The sequence below is a fragment of the Octodon degus genome, unplaced genomic scaffold, assembly GCF_000260255.1.
Source record: "Octodon degus isolate 3935 unplaced genomic scaffold, OctDeg1.0 scaffold00011, whole genome shotgun sequence".
In the NCBI taxonomy this organism is placed as follows: Eukaryota; Metazoa; Chordata; class Mammalia; order Rodentia; family Octodontidae; genus Octodon; species Octodon degus.
Genome location: NW_004524587.1, coordinates 26,921,831 through 26,943,730, shown reverse-complemented (window position 1 = coordinate 26,943,730; position 21,900 = coordinate 26,921,831). Strand labels below are relative to the sequence as shown.

Below are 21,900 nucleotides of genomic sequence, written 5' to 3'. Positions count from 1 at the left end.
CCTTCCCTTCCCTTCCTGAAGATACAGCATCCTCCCCTGACAATCCCTTAACACCTCACACAGGCATGACTCCTGTCCTTGGCAATTCAGCTCAAATCTTTCATCCTTAGGGAGGCTTAACATCAGGCCTGAGGAAAACTGTTGTTTCTTTAGTAGTACTCACCACCAAATGTATCAACAATTACTGATTTGTCATCAGTGTCGCCTACTAGAATGTAAGCTCCCAGGGGCAGGGCTTTGTCTTGCTTCCTGTGGTGCCTCCCTTGCCTAGTACAGGACATGGTATGCAGAGAATACTCAACAAATGTGGTGGAATAAAGGAACGATCAGACCCCTTTCAGCCTGATGTCCACCGTTTCTTCCCTCCTCTGCCCAGCCCACAGCTCCACAGCCCAGTCCCACCCACCTGGTCCTTGGCATGACCAAGCCCACCCTCGTTGCTCCTCTCTTCTCCCAGGCAACCCCCATCCTCTGCTGGATGGCTGCTTCATATCCTTGCTGGGCTGTCTGCCTGCCTGGGTGCTGAGGTCCAGGGCCTTGTACACCAGAGGAGCACAATGGTTGCTGAGGTGCTTTTGTGGTGTGAAGGCAGAAGGCCAGAGATACAGAGATTGTCATGGGCCTCTCATTTGTCTTCTCCCTTCCTTCCCCTTCTCTCCTCTTTCCAGGCCCCAGCATCTGGGGTGTTTGCTTGTAGGACGGCTCCTGACTGCTGAGTCTTTTTTAGGGCCTTGCCTGCCTCATTCTTCCTTGTGGGAGAGCCAGGGAAGTTGAGAACCTTGTGTCACTCAGGGGCTGACCTAGATGGGCATGATGCAGTGTCATTTCTACTGCGGAAGCTGAGGCTCATCCAGGTCAGGTGACTTGCCTGAGGTCACATGGAAACTGACAGAAGTGAGAGTCCCCAAGGCTAAATCACAGGGCTTTTGCTCAGGGTACTAGAAACCTCACTGCTGGGCTCTGGGGGCCATCTGGCCTGTGGGTTCTCCTGGAAGCTAAATTCGGGAAGGCAGGGACTATTCAACCCTTCACAGTGTCCAAAAGAGTGCTCCTGTGATCATGTCTCATTTAAAGTTCCATTCAAATACAAGATTCTCCTATCCTGGGAGTGTGTGTGTGTGTGTGTGTGTGTGTGTGTACATGCATGTGTGGGGATCTGTGCTTTGGGACGAGGTGTCAGAGAGTCTCTTTAGCCTATTGCACAATAAGCCCTTTAAAGGGTCCTGCTTAAACTCCATCCCAATCCAGGGAGATGCCAAGGTGCCAGAAAGGGTTCATGGGGTGGCCCTGCTCCCCTCCAAGGCTGTGGTAGGCCAGGGAGGGGAAGTGATTTGCCCAAGGTCACCCAACAAATCTGTGGCTCTGGCTCTGCCTGTAGCCCCAGTGCTGCTGGAAAGCGCCCTGGCCCCTTCCTTTCCTGAGATCTTAATCAGGAATTTTCCACAGCTGCCCAGGGCAGGTGTAGGCAGGGTGTAAAGGATCGTGGGGCAGCTGTGAGTTTTGCCAGTCAACTGGCAGTTTAAGAGTGACAGGGTGATAAGATCTGCCCCAGGGCCCCTGTGGGAGGGAATGAGTGAGTGCAGAGGAAAGGCCCCGTACCCAGCTCCCTCACAGGGTGCAGCCTGCAAAGACTGGAGCATTGACGGGCTGGGGTCCTTGGCCTGGAATCCTTGCCAGCTGCAGGCATGGAGGCCAGGGACACATCCCCATGGATGGAGCGGCTGGAAATCTGGGCTAGGATGGGGATAAGAGCAGCCCTGAGAAGATTCTTTTTTTTAAAAAAAATTAATGTGTGGTGAATTTTTAAACTTTCTAAAAGGCACAATAGTGATCATAACCTGTTGGGTCTGTCCTTGAGGTCTAGGTGCTCTCAGGTCCCCTCTTAGTGTCCAATTAGAGCAGAACGCTGGGCTGGAGGAGCCCAGCCAAGTCCTGGTGCATCCTTCCTCAGGGCAGCTCTGTCAGCTGAGGGTGTCTGCACAGCTGCTGTCCACTTTCCCTGGCTCTGGGTCCTCTCGTCACACAGTCAACAGCCTTTCTCGAGCTGTTCTTGAGCTCCTTGGTGCTGTTCTTGTTGCTTAGGATTATGGCGGAACAAAACAGGGCCAGATCCCTTCTTTGTGAGCTTCCATTCTACAAGCTGGATGAAATTTAAGGACCTTTCCCCAGAAAAATGCCCTGAGGTTTGCAAACTTGTTCCTAAGGCTAGTGCTAGGCACATGTCTATAATCTGAGCTCTGCAGGAGGATCAAGTCAAGGCCAGCCTGGGCATCTTAGCAAGAGCCTGTCTCAAAATGAAAAAAAACAAAAAACAAAAAACAGGGATGGAGATGTAGCTTAGTGGTAGGGTATCCTTGGGTTCAGTCCCCCTGCAGTGCTACAAAACCAAACCAAACCGGGGCCAGGGAGATGGCTCAGTAGGATAAGCGCTTGACCGGCAAACGCAAGGATCTGAGTTCAATCCCCCGTTCTGCCAAAAACAACAACAACAAAAAAAAAAAACCAAACCAAACCAAACCAAAATAACTTGTCCATGATTTTGTGGGCACCAGCACCCTCATGTTATAGGGTGACTCCCCAGCAGCTTGCTACACTAACAGCCTGAGTATTTCCCACTGCCACCTTCTGCCTGGCCCAGCCTCTAGCTGGGCACCTTCCTGGGTGGCCCTGACCCAAGCTGCTTGGGGCAACATGAACCAGCAGGACCTCTCTAGGCTCCCATGAGTGCTGACTTGCTGTGGGAAGTCAGGGAACCCTGAAGCTCTGAGCCCTACAGAGGAGGTCCCGTGGGGGGCTCCTGTGAACTCTGAGAGACAGGGCTACGGAGGGCAAAGAAGTGAGCCCCCTATCGTTCTCTGGAAGATGTGTGGAGCCTTAGCATAAGCCGAGGGACCCCAGGTGCAAGATCTGGAAGTGGCCTTCTGGTCTCCTTTGAGACTCAGGTCAGCGGCCGCTCTAAAGGAAGTCTTCCCTGCTTCTCCCCAAACTGACCCTCCCCCAGAGATCTCTCTCCCACTGCTGTACTCACTGTGTAGTGGTGGTGGGATGTTTCCAGGCCCGGCCCCCCACTCACCTCAGCACCGAGTGTAGACAGGCTCCCATTGTCACCCCCAAGTATGACGGGTAGTCCAAAAAGGCTGCTGGAGAGGTGCAATGAGTCAGTGATTTTTCTATGAGCTTCTAGGCCACCCTGCCCTTGAGCTCAGCACCTGTGGGCAGGGGAAGAAGATAGCACTGGGTAGAGGGTGGGGCGGACTCCAAGCCTCAGGGAGAGCTTGGAGCTGGTGGCCCTTTAGGGAACCAGCCCTCCCTCCCCCTCTTAGGGGAAAAGTGATCTCAGCTGGGCCCTGGACCTAGGGCAGACACTGAGAGCTCTCACAGCAGCTAGGAAAATATGTCCTTCATTTCTGGGGACACCTGAAGCTTCCACTCTCTAACAGCCAATCTCTCAAAATCTTGATCCACCTCTTTTAGCCATCTACAGTTCATTACAATGGCTGTCCCTCTTGTGGTAGCCTCAGGCTTGGAGACAAAATCTACTTCCATTGCCACTGTGTGTTCAAGGGGTGGGCTCTGCATGCTGGCAAAACCAAATCCTGACCTGGGCTAGCATTGGGTCAGGGGCGGGGGGCTCCTACTGTAAGCGTGGCTAGTGTGGTCCCTGTCAGGTCCCTCACGGTCCTTCTGGTGACTGTTATTTCCTGGGTCCTGGCTGGGGATATCTATGGCCCCCAGACTCAGAGGAACCACCCCAGAACACCAGCTCCAGGCAAGTCTAACCCTGTTGGTCCCAGACTGGTCCCCGTGTCACCAATCCAACAGTGGGCAGGACAGGAGAGGCACGTGTTCCAACCCCACCTGTCCAGGGTCGCTGCTCACCAGCTGTGGGCGGTTTGGGCCACCCTCCCACCTTTTTCCCTGGCTGTAGACTCAGCCTATAAAGCCACCCTGTATGTCCTTATGACCCTGGACCCCTACCTGAGCCACAATGGCAGAGTTGCCCACCACAGAGATGCCTGGGAACCCTTCTCTGTGCAGTGGGCGCTTCACCATCAGCACACTCCTGGGGAGCGAAGAGCCCCTACCAACCGCCCCCTATGACACCAGCCACCCCAACCACCTGACCCATGGGAGCACCCTCTACATGCGCACCTTTGGGTACAACACTATTGATGTGGTGCCTGCCTACGAGCACTATGCCAACAGCGCCCTGCCCGGCGAGCCTCGGAAGGTTCGGCCCACGCTGGCCGACCTGCACTCCTTCCTTAAGGTAAGCGCATCTCTCTGAGTCTTGGCACTGTCACCTGAGCTGTAAAGATAGATGAGGGTCTTTCTCAAGGACTGAGAGGCCCAAGTGGAATGGCAGGAGGGGGAGCTGTGAAGCTCCAGGCACATGGAGCTCTTGTCCAGGCACTGACAGCTCAAAAAGTAGGGTAGGCTGCCTAGAGAGGAGTGAGCTGCCCATCCGTGGCAGCATGCAAACAGGCTGCACACCACTGGCACAGATGGGGAGCAGAGGGCAGCAAAGGTGCTCCCAGGGAGGGGCTCACTGGACTGTGAAGGGTGCAGGGCCAGATGTCTGATTGTCACAGCCTTGGTGTAACCTCAGCTTCTCCACCTGGCATCAACCATTCTGGGGATTGAACTCAGGCCCTTGCACTTGCCAAGGAAGCACTTATTCTACTGAGCCATTTCCCTGGCCCTAACCATTCTTGACTTTGGGACTGAGACTTTAACTTTCAGGACTCCTGCCCACCCAGAGCAAACCTCCCTCCTGACCCCCAGCAGCTATACACAGCTCGTATTCCACCCAGGACCGCTGAGCTGAGGGGCCCGGAAGGAATCTCCCCAGAGGGGGCTGCAGTCACTTGGGCACGCAGGGGAGGACCTGCTGCACTGGGTTGGAGAACTAGGTTCCAGTCCCAGCTCTGCCAGGGGCCCCTGTGAGCTCCTGGACATGCTACTGCCCTTCTTTTGGGTGACAATAACCCTGCCTCACCCCTCTCGGCCGTGTGTCTATCTAGCTGGGTCCCAGCTCCACTGTGCAGGAGGAAGCAGGGGCCATGATGAGGAGTGCCCAGAATGCCCAGCCTCCTATGCCACTTGTCCCCACTGGGTGTGGGGAAGCAGGTGGGAGACTGGCTGCAGAGACCCAGCCCACAGCACCCAGGCCTGTCTGACTTGTGCTCTCTGGGCCCCCAGCAGGAAGGGAGCCACCTGCACACCCTGGCCTTCGACAGCCAGCCCAACCGTGAGCTGACCGATGGGCTGGTGCAGGACGAGGCGGGCACCCACAGTGAGAAGAGCCCCGGGGAGCCCGTGCGCTTTGGCTGGGTCAAGGGGGTGATGGTGAGTAGGAGCCAAGCTCCACCCAGGCTCAGCCGTGACTCTCAGGCTGTAGGGCACAGAGTAGGCCCAAGGCCCCACATCTGCACATAGCTTCAAAGTTTCTCTGACTTGGGCTTCCCAAAAGCCCTGTGTATGCCCTAGGCTGAGACCCAGGCCCGCGGCAGATCTCTGCTGCGTCACACTGCTCCTGTGGCGGCAGGGAAATCACACATCACTTCACAAATCACTGCCCTGGTTTCCTCATGTGTTAAATGAGTATTAAATGACTTAATATATGTAAAGCCCTTGGGCCAGTCCCTCCGGGGAGTTACATGAAGAGATGGTTAGCCAGACATGGTTCACATAGTCCTGTAATCCCAGGTGCTTGGGAGGCCGATGAAGGAGGATTGCAAATTTAAGTCAGCCATTTAGTGACAGTGTCAAAATTAAAAGTAAATGTAAAGAATATGGAGGTAGCTTAGTGGGTAGAGTGCTTACCTAGCGTATGTGAGGCCCTGGGTTCAATTCCCTGTACCACAAGAAAGGGGGGGGGGGGATGAAAGAATGAGAGAGAGGAAAAAAAAAGTTTTCCAAAAGAACCACCAGAGGGCAGTACCAAACATATGCAGTGTATTGTATATTGATACCTGATATGTGTAGTGTCTATTCATTCTGCATGTGAATGGAAAGGTTTACTTTAATTTATAGCATAAAAAAGCTCCCATATAGTAAAGAATCAAGTCGACCCTGCTCTGGAAGACACTGTGGGATTCTGCAGAGGGAACCCGCATGCGGTGTGGAGAAATCTCAGTTCCACGCTGGGAAGCAGGGTGCCCAGTTCTGATCCTAATGCTGCCAGCCGCGAGTGGCCATGAGTGTTTCTCCATCTCAACCCCGAGCCCACTACAACCCCTCGAGAGTCATGTTCAGGGTCTGTGTTCCCCTCCTGGAAGTACTTGCCCACGCCTGGTGTGGCTGTTTGGCCTCTCAGAGCAGGTGGAGGACCATGGAAGTCTCTGCCACTTGGTGTGGCTGAAGACCATGTAGGCCTTTCCACCTGGGAATGGTGGTCTGTGTTGGCTTTTCACTATGCGTTCAATAGGAAACTGAAGTCCTAGCAACAGAGCTCCGTTTCTGCTTGTGAGTGGGGAGCGGGCTCAGCTGGTGTTTGCTGAGCTTCCTCAAAATCTATGCCCCGGCCAACTGCTGGCCACTGGGGTCATGGCTAGATCTGGAGGGCCCAGGACACTGGCTTGGAATAGGAGGAGGGTGCCTTTCCTCCCCCAGGAAACCATAGAGCCTGGCCTGCCACGGTGGGTAAAGCACAGAGAACTCAGGAGCTCCCCCATCTAGGCAGCTGATGCCATGCCCAGCAGAAGGGACTTATGTGCCTGGCCGTAGGGCATGTGGCTGGCCCACACAGCTTCTGACCTCACTGTCCTCCCAGATTCGCTGCATGCTGAACATCTGGGGTGTCATACTCTACCTGCGGCTCCCCTGGATCACAGCGCAGGCAGGCATCGGTGAGTGGTGACCTGGAAGAGGGAGGGGATGGTGCTTGCGTCCTCACCCCCTATCACTAAGACCCCTGGGAGCAGGATTGACCTTGGGCTGCACAGACCACAGGTCAGGCTGTTCCTCCCGGGTACAGTCTGGAGCTCCTGCAGTGACAATGTTGAGAGTGACATGACAGAGACCCACTGGACAGGGGGTCAGCAGTCCCAAGGGTTCTCTTGGGCTGCTTGCCCTCACACATCACTTCACCTCTCTGAGCCAATGCCTGCTACAGATCATGTGCGTAGGAACTGGTGCTCTGGATGGCTAGGGTTGAGGTGCCAACTCTACCTCAGGCTGTGGGACCTTGGGCGCTCTTGTTACCCTCTGTGAGCCTTGTCTTCCTCATCAGTCTAATAGGGCTAGTGACAGCAACTGCCTCACCAAGCCACTGTGGGCTTCATATGATACAGGAAAATCAGCACAGGGCCTGGTGCCCAGTGGTGCTCATAATGGTAACCAGCACTTTATTTTTATCCTTTGTTTTTACAGGAGGGTCCCTTCCTTTCTCTACCTAGCAACCCTTTTCATGTTGGCTCACGAGCTCCTGGGCTGTTCAGAATATGCCAGGAGGTAGACAGTGACCAAGGCTCAGGGAGGGGCAGTGAATTGGTAGGTTCCTCACCTGGGAAACACCTTGACTGGGTCTTGGGGCACCCATGTTCACCCCACACAGTCCTGACCTGGATCATCATCCTGTTGTCCGTCATGGTGACCTCCATCACTGGCCTCTCCATCTCAGCCATCTCCACCAATGGCAAGGTCAAGTCAGGTGCGCACCCTAGGCCCTGCCTGTGGGCTCCACACCTACGGGACACCCCAGTTGCCCCTGTAGTTGCCAGTGAGGGTTCCAGGCAAGCTCCCCACAATATAAGGTGGGCTCAGTCCTGTCTGGTGTCCCCGGTCACTTTCCCAAACCCAGCTTGGTCAGCTGATTCCTCTGGCTTCTTGGCTCCTGACTCTGGTCCTGGTAGGTGGCACCTATTTCCTCATCTCCCGGAGTCTGGGCCCAGAGCTGGGGGGCTCCATCGGCCTCATCTTCGCCTTTGCCAATGCTGTGGGTGTGGCCATGCACACGGTGGGCTTTGCAGAGACCGTTCGGGATCTGATGCAGGTAAGGTGGGCTGGGCCCTGGGCTGCCCTACTACTCTTCTTCCCATTGGGCCGGCCTTCCTCCCTGCTGCACAAGTTCACCCATCAGGGACCAAAGCTACAGTCTGGTTGCTGCAGATGATAATGATAATCTCACCAAATCAAAACCATTCTTATTAGACCACACGTTGCCCTAGGGCCATGTTGTCCAGATCTATGCAGAGCTGCCCTGGGGGATCTATAGGCTGCAGAGGATCATGGGTATGGGTCTGGGTCAGAGAGACCTCAGTGAAGTGGACCCCAGAGGCATGGGTTGTCGAGAGGGTGGCACACAACCAACCTGTCCTCTTCCAGGAGTATGGCACGCCCATCGTGGATCCTATCAATGATATTCGCATCATTGGCGTAGTCACTGTCACCGTGCTGCTGGCCATTTCCCTGGCAGGCATGGAGTGGGAGTCCAAGGTGAGGAGCAGAGTTGTAGCCCTGGGCTGGGGCCCTGGTTCTGCCTCTTCTGATGTGCATTAGCTGGGCTTCAAGTTCTGCTGCTGTGACCGAGACCCTAACTAACAGCACCTTCGAGTAGAGATACTTGTTTTCTCTCTTATGGAACAGTCAAGGTGGGTATAGCCTTCCATAAAGGGTTGGGCACCCAGGCTCCTTCATCCCTCAGGTGTGGGCCCTTGTTCACCTGGTCCAGGTGGCCACCATCAGGATGTCCCCAGACTAAGTAGAGGGAACATGCAGGGTGAAATAAAAGGGAGTAAATTCCCATTCCCCTTCCCTTTATGTACAAGCTGGGAATTGCATGTATCACTCCTGCTCATGTCCCATTGGCTAACTCTTGATCTTCAGTCCCTTGTAGCTGCAAGGGAGGCTGGGTAGCATGGTCTTTATGGAAGCATGCATCCAGCCAAAAGTCAGAGGTTTAGAACAGAAGTACTGGGTTATAATTGGCACACTCGGTCAAAAGGGGTCCTCCAAGTTAGAGAGGACCTGGCTCCTACACCTCCTGGCTCCCTCTTTCTCTGACCTCTCTCCAGCAATGCTGGCCTCTTTGCTCTTCCTTGAAGGTACTAAGCTTAATTACCAGATCATTCTGTGCTTTCCTCATCTCCTTCCTTTATATAACTGCCAAAAGTCTATTTCTTGAAGACACTGTCACCGGCTACCTTGCTAACACAGCTCCAGCCCAATCTCAGTACACTTTGATGTTCATCTTACATACTCAGTAGCCAGGACAAGAGATTGTGGTCATCCTGTTCACTCAAGTGTTCCCAACTGCTTGAGCAGAGCTCAGTTTGCAATGGGCGTGAGTGAAAAGACTGCATGAATAACGGTGTGAGGGACCTAGACAAGCTCCTCCCTGCTGGGGCTCCCTGAAGGTGTGGGGCCACAATCTGACCCCTGGGGTCCTTTACTCCCAGGCCCAGGTATTGTTCTTCCTTGTCATCATGGTCTCCTTTGCCAACTACTTGGTGGGGACACTGATCCCCCCATCTGAGGACAAGGCCTCCAAAGGCTTCTTCAGCTACCGGGGTATGTATGCATAGGGTGGGCCCCAGCCCCACAGCTCTGGGAACAGGGGTAGTTTGCCCAAAATGTGGCCCATCGTGTGAGCAGCAGAAAGATGGGATCCGCCTTTCCCATGACTGGAAGCTGCTTGGGAAACTGCCTGGCCAGGCCCAGCTAGAGGGACCAAGCCCTCCAGGTGGCCCTGACTCAGGTCCTGGGTTTTCAGGAGACATTTTTGTCCAGAACTTGGTGCCTGACTGGAGGGGTATGGATGGCAGCTTCTTCGGGATGTTCTCCATCTTCTTTCCCTCTGCCACGGGCATCCTGGCAGGAGCCAACATCTCTGGGGACCTCAAGGTGAGCAGAATACACATCCCTCCTGTGTCCTGGCACTGCAGTGGGCTGTGAGCGAAGTCTCGCCCCCTGACACTGGGATCTGCTGCAGGCTACTGAGTGAGGTGCTGAGGCCAGAGGGGGTTCAGAGCTAACATCCATTCCACTCCAGGCCAGTCCTTCGCAGCTCGATCAGGCTGGTTTGGGAGACTGTTGACTGACAGATACCAGCTGTGCTGTAGGCTTTGCAGGCCACCCCAAAATGGGGTTCCCAGGACTCTCGGCTTCGCTGGGCTGACATCCTTACCCTGCTCTCTATTGCCTCAGTGCAGGCAGATCCCTGGCTTGGCTGCAGCACACCTGCCCAGCCCTGCCCTGAGCATTGTCCCTGCATCTGTGACCCTTGTTCAGCCCCAAGATCTGTGCCCCATGTCGCCCTCATCCACTTGACTCTTCTTTGCCTCCCAAAGTTCTGCCCCTCTTCCAAATACCTCCTCCAACAGCTCCACCAGGCTGTCCTGCAATCATGGCTCTCGCTGCGTAACCACGTCAACCCTGCTGCATTCCTGTTCCTAGCTTACAGCCTGACACAAGCAAGGGACAGGATATTGTTGATTAGATGGGTTAAAGGTAGTGTCAGCAGAAGTACACAGTGTTCTAGGGCTGGTGAGATGGCTCAGTGGTCTAAAGCACCTACTTAGAACAAGCTTAGCGAAGCACAGGGACCACGGTTCAATCCCCAGCACCACATGCCAGCCAGCCCTGCCCCCAGGTGGGCTGAGCTGGCCACACACACACACACACACACAAACACACACACACACACACACACACACAGAAGTACACAGTGTTCTAAAACAGTGGAGACGGACAAGCTGATGTTGGCAGGGGCCGGGGCAAAACTCCTGCATGGAGGTGGGGTGGAGCTGGGCTGATGGATTCTTTGCCAGCAGGAGGCGCCAAGGTGACTGGAAATCACAGCTAACCCTTGCTCCCACTCTCTGGCCCACCCATGAGGTGCTCCTTGATGCTTTTTCTAAGTGGATTAAACTGTAAATTGGACACAATCCCAGAAACAACCTCTCTCTAGTGGGATCTGCCCCAAGGCACATTCTATAGGGCTTTGTCTGGCTTCTATCCTTTTTCTGGGAAGCCACAGTGACCCAGGGAGAAAAGGCAGCCCGTCAGGCTACTCCACCAAGGAGCTGCCTGGCACAGCCCCTGACTGGGTGGAGGACCCCAGGAGGGCCGCCAGGGCTCAGTGAGTCTCAAGTTCCCATGTGTGAAATGGGCCCATCCTGCTGTGATGTTCAAAGAGATTGTGTGGCTGTGAGACCTTTGCCCACAAATTCCAGTAAGAAACATATAGTACCTGGCCATGTGACCCAGTCTTACTTTAGTGGGGACCCACTATACATCTGGCTCCTCTTACCCATCTCACTGAACCCCAGACCCTAGATAAACTTGGCCTGTGGATCCTCTCCTGGGATCCACCTCTTCTGCATAGGCTCCAAGACCATGTTGAGCCAAGGGATGTCCATGTGTAGGACACACCCACACAGGTTGAGAGCTGTGTGTTCTTTCCTGAAAATTACCATAAATTAGGTGGCTTAAGACAACTATTTGTTCTCCTGCAAGTTAGGAGTCTAAAAATCCAAAATCAAAGTGTCAGCAGTTAGAGGGCCTGGGGAGATGGCTCAGTGGAATAAGCGCTTCCCTGGCAAGCGCAAGGGCCTGAGTTCAATCCCCGGTTCCACTAAAAAAAAAAAAAAAAAAGTATCGGCAGGGCAGTAGTCCCTCTGAAGTTGCTAGGGGCAAATGCTTCTGGCCTGGTCTCAGCTCTCATGGGTCCCCACAGTGGCTTCCCTCAGCCTGTGGCTCATCTAACCTCTGTGTTGCTGTTACTACATGGTCTTCTTTCTGCCACATTTCTGTGTTCTTTCCTCTTCCAGAATGACACCAGCGATTGCATTTGAGGCCCACTTTAATTCAGAATGACCTCATCTTAACTAGCTACACATGCCAGGTCCTTATCTCCAAATATAATCCTAATCGCCTCACATCCTAAGGGTTGGCATAGACATAAACTTCACACTATTGAGCCCACTAGAAGTACGGCGGCAGCCTGACACGGTCTATTGGTGTCAGGGACAGGGACTGGGGTGCATGACCTGGTCAAGCCATCCCTAGGGAGCTGGGATAGCTGCTAGGACTGGGTTTGTGAGGTCCCCAAAAGAGACTCAAGAAGGCCTGGGGTTCCCTCAGATCCCAGCCTCCCACCACTCTGGGTCTCTGCTCCCAATTCTCTCTGCCTGCCACACCCTCCCTCACATTGCAGCTTGTCTCTAATCAGGTTCTACTAGTTGATTTGGTGGAGAGCAGACACTTAGAGAAGGTGGGGAAGAGGAGACCATAATAAACGGGCTGCTCAAGGCAGATGAGGCCTCCTCTCTAGGTTGGAGCCTCTGCCCAGAGGCTGGAGCAGGTCTTGAACTTGCTATAAAACTCCCAGCCTGTTTGCTGCTTCTGGCTTGGCCTGCAGAAGCCAAGACTGTGGACCATGCTGGGGTCAGGATCAGATGCTCTGGTGGGTCCTTTTCACTGTTTCACCACAAGTCAGTGGAGACATTGAGGCTACTTCTTTGGAAATTACATTTGAGAGCAAGTGTCTAGAAGAACAGACCATGTGACAGGTGCATGTGAAAATTTGCTGTTGCTGTTAGGCAAATACAAGCAGAGTTCTTTCCTAGAGCAGAAGGAAGAAGCTTGGGGCTTGTCTTGCACTCCTGTCTGTGGAATCAGACAACTAGCTTGCAGAGTAATGTGCATGTCAGGAAGCTGATGACAAGCAGGACTGGGGCCAGGAGCTCCACAGATCTGTGCACTTCACCAGCTGCCAGGTGGCTCCACTGTCCCCACTCACAGAGAGAGGTGAGGAGGGGGAGGAGGGGGAGGAGGAGGAGGAAGAGGAGGAGGAGGAAGAAGAGGAAGATACCAGTGATTGCCTTACCACGGGTCAGCCCACTGGCCATCTGGTGGCCTGGATTTGAATCTGAATTAGGCAGGCTGAGCTCAGAGCCCTGCCATCCTGCCCCTGTTTTCTTTCCCACACAGCAAGCTTTAGCCAGGTGTCCTTCGTGGCTCACGTGAGGAGCTGCTGGTTTTCTCTTCCACTTCCCACTCCCTGGGCCTCAGCTCTGGTCTTAGGCTGGTGATCTTGGTCATGTCCACCTGCTTCTATGAGTCCTTAATGAAGGGAGCTGAACTATGGTCACAGCCAGGAAAAGGAGGCCTAGAGACTGCCTGATGCCACCGTCCATCCTATAGGACCCTGCCATGGCCATCCCCAAGGGAACTCTGATGGCCATTTTCTGGACCACGGTCTCCTACCTGGCCATCTCGGCCACCATCGGTGAGTAGCCAGCCCAGCTAACTGGGACGGGACAGGGACCTGGCTCTACCCTGCAGTGTCCATGTAGCCCAGGCCATAGAGGGGGTCCATGGTGGGGCTTCCTTTGAAGGGGGACAGCTGGGCCAGGAGGGTGTGGCAACCTCAGGAAGTAGAGCCTTGAACCTTGTCCCTCGGGTGCCTGTCACCTTGGCATCTTCATAGCAAGGGAGACCAGCCCAGGCTCCTCCCACGGTCCCTTCTAATACTAAGATTTCAGCTTCAGCATTAGATCCTGCAGGGAAAACCACACTCTGCCCCTAAGATGAGGGCAAGGAGGAGGAAGAGGAGGAGGAGGATGCCAGTGAAGGTCTTACCACATCCAGCCCTCAATATGGCTTGCCACATTTAACTTGTGCACTGTCATTTCCCCTAATCTTCAGAGGAGAAAAATGGGGGCATGGAGAGGAGAGTGACCTGCCCAAAGTCACACCATCCTTGAGAAGTGCAGCTGGGCTCTGAACCAAGGCCTGGGCTGTTAATGCCTCCCTTGATCTGAGGTCCTGCCAGGTGCGCTTGCTCCGAGTGATCACCTTTAGGCAAGCTGCTCCCAGATGCCAAGGGACTTGGCTTCACTACAGTCACTCAGGCCTTGCATACCAGGTCTCTGCCTTGCGGAAGACACTGGGCAGGTCACTAAGTTCTGTGTGCCTTGGCAGAATGGGAAGGACAACAAAAATAACAGGACTCCTTGTTTCCCAGGGCTGCTGTGAAGCAGCCACCGTGGTGCCTGGTATACCACAGGCGTGCCTGGCATTAGCTGGCACATGAGGACTATTGCTCCGCCATAAAGGAAGGGCCTGGCTCTTCTGTAGCATCTCTCTCTCTGCAGAAGCAGCCAGCATTCTGGGAGCAGGAGAGGAGGGCAGAGCTAGGGGACCCACTCACCTCTTTCTTCCTCTCAGGCTCCTGTGTGGTCCGTGATGCTTCTGGGGACCTGAATGACACAGTGACCTCTGGCTGGGGTACTTGTGAGGGGCTGGCCTGTGGCTACGGCTGGAACTTCACCGAATGCTCTCAGCAGCACAGCTGCCGCTATGGCCTCATCAATTACTACCAGGTAGCAAGGCTTCTGCTCTGTGGGGCCTCCCAGAGCCAGGACAGGCTGGGGTGACATAACTGGGGGAGCTGGGCCCTGACTTGGAGAGAGGCTCTGAGCCCAGGTGGAGCTCCTGGGGTGCCTAGTTTCTGTCTGTGAGGGGCAGCACCCAGGCGAGAGTGTGGACTCTGATGGAGCTGTAAGGACCATCTCCTGCCTGCAATAGTGCTGGGGTTCCAGGCAGGGACTCCCAGATCAGCTCCCTCCATCCCTGCAGACCATGAGCATGGTGTCAGCTTTCGCGCCTCTGATCACAGCTGGCATCTTCGGGGCCACCCTCTCCTCCGCCCTTGCCTGCCTTGTCTCAGCTGCCAAAGTTTTCCAGGTGAGGCCCGAGCAAAGGGCCGTGGTGCAAGGGGTCCAGGTCGGGAGGCCCAGGTGGCTGTCCCCTGGTGTAACAGGTCTATCTAGATGGAAGGGAGCAGCGCCCTCTAGTGAGGAGACTAGGAGGATACTCACATTTCCCACCCCCAAACCATGACCCCACCAGTGTCTACAATTTTACCTCTAAGACCCTCCCTTACCACAAGACCGAATGTTCACCAAATGTTCTGAGCAGCACAGCTGCCACTATGGCCTCATCAATTACTACCAGGTAGCAGGGCTTCTGCTCTGTGGGGCCTCCCAGAGCCAGGACAGGCTGGGGTGACATAACTGGGGGAGCTGGGCCCTTGTGGTCTCCATGGCGGGGAAAGTAGTAGGATGTCAGCCTACTTGAAAGAACCAGAAATTGGGGTCCATGCGGGGGAAGTGCCCTGCTGAGTCACAAGCAGGTCCAAGCAGGATCTGGAGTCCAGGTGGCCCTGGGAAGGGAGGTGGCAGGCCCCAGCCAGCAGGTGAGTGTCGTGTCCGGTGCCCACAGTGCCTGTGTGAGGACCAGCTATATCCACTGATTGGCTTCTTCGGCAAAGGCTACGGCAAGAACAAGGAGCCAGTGCGTGGCTACTTGCTGGCCTACGCCATCGCTGTGGCCTTCATCATCATTGGTAAGAGGCTCCCCAGCTCAGCAGGCCCCTCTCCTACCCTCTCAGTCAGCTGGGCCTGAGACCCTGCCCTGCTGTGACTCTGCCTCAGTGGGTGCTCAGTGACAGATGTTTTTTAAAAACTATAACCCAGGGCCTTCTTACACTTGCTAAGCATGTTCCAAGGGAAGACTCTGAGCAAAGCCCTTCCTGGAGGGAGACGTTGGGAGGCCACATGAGACTTTCCCCTTCCCACCTCCTGGTAGGGCAGTTCCCACTCCAGGCAGGCAGTGGATTGTTCTCTTGGGAGAAGAGGCCTTACCTGCCTCCCTGCTGCCCTGCTTCCCTGCTTCCCTGCTTCTGCACCTCAATGTTCTGGCAGCTGGGAACCTCCCCCTACTCCCTGTGAGTTTAAATGAACCATTGGGTCACCTTTGGAGCACAGTTTAAGCTGCTTGGTTCCTTTCCAAGGGCTGGAAGAGATGGCTGGTTTGACCTTGGTAGATACACGAACTAAACAGAGCCAGTGGCTCACTCCCAGGAGACCGGAGGAAAAAACGTTATGCATATCAGCTTCCTCCCACGGTGGTGCTGTGTGCCAACTGCATGACCTTGGATAAGCAACTCTGCTCCTCTGAGCCTTGGTTTCCTTCTCTGCAGAATGGGAGCAGTAGTGCATAATGGGTGTCTTGCAGATGGGCAGGAAGAGACCGTGTGTGCACACTCCCAATACCTCCTCGGTAACTTAGCCAAGAAAGCAGAACTCTTGGGAGAGAAGCACTGCACCAAGCAAGAGCAGGATGCCCCCCGTCCCCACTCAGGATTAGGGTGGGGAAGGTGTAGGTGAGGCTCTCTGCAGCCCACCTTCCTGCCATTCAGGCAGGCCGCACTGTTCACCAACCCATAATACTTAACAGCCCAAGGAGGCTTTCCAGACCCTGGGTCCTGGATTCTGAACCAAATGAAGAGGTGGCAGGGCCACCCCTAGCAGGTGGAAAAGCTCAGTCAGGCCTGGCACCCCCTGGACCAACCCTTCTTCCTGCTGACCAGGCTGTCTCCTATAGATCGATGCAGCTCAGAATCGCATCTTGACTCAGAATGGCTCTAACTTATGCAGGCCAAGGACCACGGGTCCTGGAGTCTGTGCAGAAGAGGTGGATCTCAGGAGAAGATTCCCAGGCCAAGCTTATCCAGGGTATGGGGGTCAGTGAGATGGGTAAAAGAAGGAGCCAGTCGTGCAGTGGGTCCCCACTGAGAGTGGGACTGGGTCACACAGCCAGGTACTATATATTTCTTACTGGAATTTGTGGGCAAAGGTCTCACAGCCACACAATCCCTTTGAACGTCACAGCAGGATGGGCCCATTTCACACATGAGAACTTGAGACTCACTGAGCCCTGGCGGCCCTCCTGGGGTCCTCCACCCAGTCAGGGGCCGTGCCAGGCAGCTTCTTGGTGGTAGCCTGACAGGCTGCCTTTTCTCCCTGGGTCGCTGAAGCGGAGCTCAACACCATCGCGCCAATCATCTCCAATTTCTTCCTGTGCTCCTACGCCCTCATCAACTTCAGCTGCTTCCACGCTTCCATCACCAACTCGCCGGGTGAGCTGGCTCGCTGCCGTGCCCCGGGGGAGGCGCCCGAGGGCTGAGGGATGGGGTGCACCGGCGTAGGAAGTGGCAATCCGAGGTCAAGCTCAAATGGAAACCATGCAGAGGAGATGCCTGTGCACCAGTGGCGGCAGCTGGCTTGGCGCAGTCTTCCTGGACTAACACTGTCTGCAGTCCTAGAGCTCCTAGTCCCTCCCGTAGGAGTCAGGAGTCTGATTCGCCAGAGAGGGGAAGGAGAATTTCCCAGTCACAGACTGTCTTCTCTGGAAGGGCAGGCTGCGCACTGCGCAGCTCTAGAGGGTGCAATACACATTCCAATGCACGGATTCCATAGATCTGTATGTCAATGACGAAAAATTTCCGGCAGGTGGCAGTAGAGAGACCTGCGGAAGGCCTTTCCTAATTAGCCCTAGCTAATCAATGAGCTAGACACAGCTTCCTCTCAGACTACCACAGCGGGCATGGTGCCTGTGCTTGGGGCAGAAGTCACGACTGGTGTGGGACCAGGTAGCATCATGCAGCTGCCTTCCATCTCCCCGCGCCATGAGCTGGCATTCCTGCTCACCTGTATGTGGCCAGAGCTCGAGGCTTCCCCTGGCTATGGCCTGTTCCCATGGAGAACAGCAGCAAGGCAGGTGTGAGCCTCCAGCCCAGCTCAGGAGAAGGGGTGTGAGGCCCGTGGATCCCAGATGGAGGGGTAGCCTGGGAGCCCAGCCTGCGCATGGTGGGCATGGCCACGCAGCCCTGCCACAGCCTCAGCTCTGAGGAGGCTCCCGAGTACAGGGCGTGGTCACTGACAGGGCCACTGTCTAGGGTGGAGACCCTCGTTCCAGTACTACAGCAAGTGGGCAGCGCTGTTTGGGGCAGTTATCTCCGTGGTCATCATGTTCCTGCTCACTTGGTGGGCGGCCCTCATTGCCATTGGAGTCGTCCTTTTCCTCCTGCTCTATGTGATCTACAAGAAGCCAGGTAGGTGGGCTCAACCTGCAGCCCCGGGGGGACTGAGTAGGCATACCATGCCTCAGTCTGTACCACCCTGGGCTCCCTTTGGCCCTCCCACCTTTTCCTTCCTGTTTGTCCAGACCTCTGCTATTAGGCCTCCCAGATCCCTGGAACTGCCACTTTCAAGGGCCTGAGTCCCTGTGAGCCCAGCCTCCCACCTCCTGAAGGTGGCTGTTGGAAGGACAGAAAGACAAAGCTTGGACACTGCAGGAGTGTCTACTGGCCCACAGACAGGGGCCCTAGGGTGACAGCAATCTGTGGGTGGGAAACACAACTCCAAGATAGCCTAGAATTCTACATATGAACCTGGACTTTCAGGTCATTGTGAATGTCTGTCAAGGCAACAGAATACTTTGTATAATTCAATCCCCTGATGTGTAACTTTTGATTAAATAGCCATGGGGTGCTTGGGCCCCAGCCCCACACACATTAGGGGCAGGGCTGGTGCTGTCCAGAGCACCACAGAGGCATGACGGGTCTCTTCTGCTCACTCTGTCTTGCTCCCTGCCACCCCCTTCCGTAGAGGTGAACTGGGGCTCCTCCGTGCAGGCTGGCTCCTACAACCTGGCCCTGAGCTACTCTGTGGGTCTCAATGAGGTGGAAGACCACATCAAGAACTACCGGTGAGCAGAACTCAGGGTTCCCTGGAAGCCTGGTCCCACTCTGGCCCTGCCTCAGAGACTTGCTGGCCTCAGAGACTTGCTGAGAGGGCCAGAGGTGGAGGACCCTGCCCCCCACTGCCGTGGACCTTGCCCAATGGGATTAAATGAAGAAAGAAAGTCTCTGTGCCTCAGTTTCCACAGTAGGAGCACTCTGGTGTAAAGATGATCTGCCACTAATTCTCTTCACAGAAATCTTGGGAGGACAGCAGGGACAAACCTCCTCTGGGTCCTCTTCAAGGTGGTGGTGGGGAGGATCTTATCCCTGCATCTCCTTCCCACCAGAGCGTGATAATAACCACAGAGACCTCTGTATGCCACACTTCGAATGAGTCCGTCACTTCATGAAGAGACTGTGTGGCCTCATGATGAACCCACCAAGTCCATAAAGTTACTAGCTCTACTCACAGAGGACACCCAAGCCAGGGAGGTTAACTACTGGCCCCTGGAGCCACAGACACATTGGGTGTGGTCCTGACGGACTCTGGCAGTGACCCTTGACCACTCCACACAGAGGTTCACTCACCTGCCTGGTGACAGACGGGTGTCCTCACTCTCAGTTTGCATTCTACGCCATGCTAGACAGGGCAAAGGAGAAGTGTTGGGTGGGGTGTTTGGAGGCCTGTGCAGGAAGGACAAGTGAGACACAGTGGGCGGCCATCAAAGGAGCCTTTGAATCACAGTCTGATCAGTCCCAAAGCTTCAGCGTGCAGGATCTGGCCTGAGGCCATCCTGTGCTTCAGGACAGCTCAGCAAGCGGCTGGGGCACCGGCCTTTGACATCCCCACCCTATGACTCTCATCAGATGGCTCACACCCTTTTCTGTTCCCCTCCCCAGTCCCCAGTGTCTGGTGCTCACAGGTCCCCCCAACTTCCGCCCGGCCCTCGTGGACTTTGTGGGCACCTTTACCCAGAACCTGAGCCTTATGGTCTGTGGCCACGTGCTCATTGTAAGTGTCCCACATGTGCTCATTGTGGCCATCCCTACCCCTGGAGGAGCTGCCTGGACACGTTCTCCACCCAGGGGGTGGGGGCAGAGAAGGGTGGGTCTAGCAGATCCCAGCCAGGTCCCCTGTAAGCCCAGGGCTCTCCCTTCTGGTCCCTCTCACTGGCCGTTCTCCCTTTGTCCCATTTTTCCCCTGTTCCTTGCATCTCCCTCCCTCCCTTTTTTGTCCCTCCCTCCTTCCTTCCTTCTCTCTCTCCATCCCTCCCTCTCTCCTTTCTTCTTTCCCTCCTTTCTTTACTTCCACTAACTCTACAAAGGAAAATGTGCACCCCTGGGGCAGGAGAGGGGTTAATCTCAGGCCAGAAAGAAAACGCAGCCCCTGATGTCACCTGCTTCTGCCACCACAGGGACCCCGCAAGCAGAGGATGCCTGAGTTCCGACTCCTTGCCAGCGGGCACACCAAATGGCTAAAGAAGAGGAAGGTCAAGGCCTTCTACTCTGACGTCATTGCCGAAGACCTCCGCAGTGGTGTCCAGATTCTTATGCAGGTCTGGCGCGTCTGGGGGCTTCCCTATGGGACTATGGGACTTCCCCACAGTCTAGTGTGACAACCTAAAAGGCAGAACATCCTGGGGGCCCAATTGTGGCTTCATTCTCTGACACCCAGGACCTACCTGGGCAAGTGATGTGGAAACTTGTGGGTCCTGTGTGACTGTGACCTTGGTCAGTTCCTGTTTTTGTTTTTATTTTTTTCAAATATAATTTATATACAATAAAGTAAAAAACCATTAAGTGTGTAGTGTGATAGGCATTTGCATATAGGTAGTTTTCTCATGTGTAAAACAAGGTACATGGATAAAATAATAATAATTCTGAGTCAATACGTGAAAATCTTTTTCAATAGTTTTAGCTAGGGACTGGGGAGATGACTCAGTAGAATAAGCGCTTCCCTGGCAAGTGCAAGGGCCTGAGTTCAATCCCCGGGTCCTCCAAAAAATAAAAATATATAGTTTTAGCTATTGTTCAATTTTTTTAAAAAAAAATCACGTGGTCTCATTTTGGGGCTTTGAAAATATTTTAGAGGTAGATAGAAGTGGTAGTACAAATATTAAGAATTTATTGAAGACCCCTGCAATGAACACTTGGCTTTTTAATTTAATTTTGTTAATTATACACTTTTAAATGGTCGCTTGTGTTATGTGGCTGTCACCTCAAAAAATTTAAATATCTTAAAACATTAACCCAGGCACACACTAAGTTTGATATGCAAATTCAGGTCTCATCTTGTGAAAAATTATTCACAGGAGAAGCAGCCCCAGGATAACCCTGACCTAATGGGACAGTTCAGTTTGGGCCTGGCTGAGAGAAACTGTGGGGCTCCCCTTGGCTATAGCTTCACTTACTGACAATGTGGGGCAGACATGCTTGGAAGGAGGCTGACTCCCTGGGTCTCTAGTGTGGATGGAGGGTGGTGGGCCGCACCCCACCTGGTCACAGATCAGGGCTCAGGTGGCCTAGGGCCTGATCTCTAGGCCCATTGTTCTGACTGAACCCCGACTCCCAACCCTGCAGGCCACGGGTCTGGGGAGAATGAAGCCAAACATCGTGGTGCTGGGCTTCAAGAAGAACTGGCTGTCTGCTCACCCGGCCACCGTGGAAGACTACATCGGCATCCTCCAGTGAGTAAGGGCCGGGTGGGCAGCCTTGGCTTGGGGGTTCATGTCGCTGGAGTTTCCTGCACCTGGGGAAGTGGAGTGTGAACGATGCAGGCTGTAAGTTGGGGCCATTTGTCCGAGTCTGAGGAAGAAGAGGCAGAGAGAGCCCCTCCTTGACTTATGGTCACAGGCACTGAGGTGGGCTAGGATCAGGCAGGTAACACAAAGGCGGGGGGGCGGTGTGGGACCCATGTAGGAGCAGTGGGGCCTGGGGTGAACTGAGGGAAGTAGCAGCTGCGAGGCTCTTGCTGACAGTGCTATGCAGAAATGTGGGCTGAGTGGGGCTGGATCGTTTCATCTGTCAGAGTAGCTAAAAATGTGAGGTTATAGATGAAAACGTTATACCCACTTGTGGGCTTCAGGAGGCCCACAGGTAACCAGCTTCGGAGTTCCAGTGGTGCCACTGAGCAGACAGGTGAAACCGGGCTGCCACCGACTAAGTTCCTGGAGAGTTCAGTCGGCTCCAAGCCCTGACTTCTGCTCCTCACTACATAGTCCTGAGAAGGCCTGTCTGGCTGCTCTTGTTCCCCCTGGTTGCATAGAGAGGCTGGGCAGCACCCCTCAGGAATGCATCACTGACTGTCCTTGGCCTTCTTCCGGGTCTGCGGCTAACCAGCTGTGTGCCTTGGAGCAACTGCCCCA

General features: G+C 54.6%; 1 protein-coding gene across 2 annotated transcripts in view; it reads left to right on the top strand.

Annotated features, from left to right (window-relative positions):
• The first annotated feature begins 3,951 nt into the window (after nucleotides 1-3,951).
• Slc12a3 (solute carrier family 12 member 3) overlaps nucleotides 3,952-21,900 on the top strand; it is a 36,215-nt gene continuing 18,266 nt past the window's right edge. Inside the window, exons 1-18 of one of the 2 annotated variants that reach the window (XM_004625964.2) lie at nucleotides 3,952-4,270; nucleotides 5,206-5,349; nucleotides 6,776-6,851; nucleotides 7,559-7,654; nucleotides 7,857-7,996; nucleotides 8,329-8,439; nucleotides 9,402-9,513; nucleotides 9,716-9,846; nucleotides 13,150-13,234; nucleotides 14,176-14,330; nucleotides 14,587-14,694; nucleotides 15,232-15,355; nucleotides 16,829-16,930; nucleotides 17,750-17,905; nucleotides 18,462-18,561; nucleotides 19,436-19,547; nucleotides 19,951-20,091; nucleotides 21,116-21,222. In XM_004625964.2, the coding sequence (XP_004626021.1) occupies nucleotides 3,989-4,270; nucleotides 5,206-5,349; nucleotides 6,776-6,851; nucleotides 7,559-7,654; nucleotides 7,857-7,996; nucleotides 8,329-8,439; nucleotides 9,402-9,513; nucleotides 9,716-9,846; nucleotides 13,150-13,234; nucleotides 14,176-14,330; nucleotides 14,587-14,694; nucleotides 15,232-15,355; nucleotides 16,829-16,930; nucleotides 17,750-17,905; nucleotides 18,462-18,561; nucleotides 19,436-19,547; nucleotides 19,951-20,091; nucleotides 21,116-21,222 (2,282 nt within the window). In that variant the 5' untranslated portion in view covers nucleotides 3,952-3,988. Of the gene's footprint in view, nucleotides 4,271-5,202; nucleotides 5,350-6,775; nucleotides 6,852-7,558; nucleotides 7,655-7,856; nucleotides 7,997-8,328; nucleotides 8,440-9,401; nucleotides 9,514-9,715; nucleotides 9,847-13,149; nucleotides 13,235-14,175; nucleotides 14,331-14,586; nucleotides 14,695-15,231; nucleotides 15,356-16,828; nucleotides 16,931-17,749; nucleotides 17,906-18,461; nucleotides 18,562-19,435; nucleotides 19,548-19,950; nucleotides 20,092-21,115; nucleotides 21,223-21,900 lie in introns of both variants that reach the window. The other variant, XM_004625963.2, reaches the window with a different exon arrangement.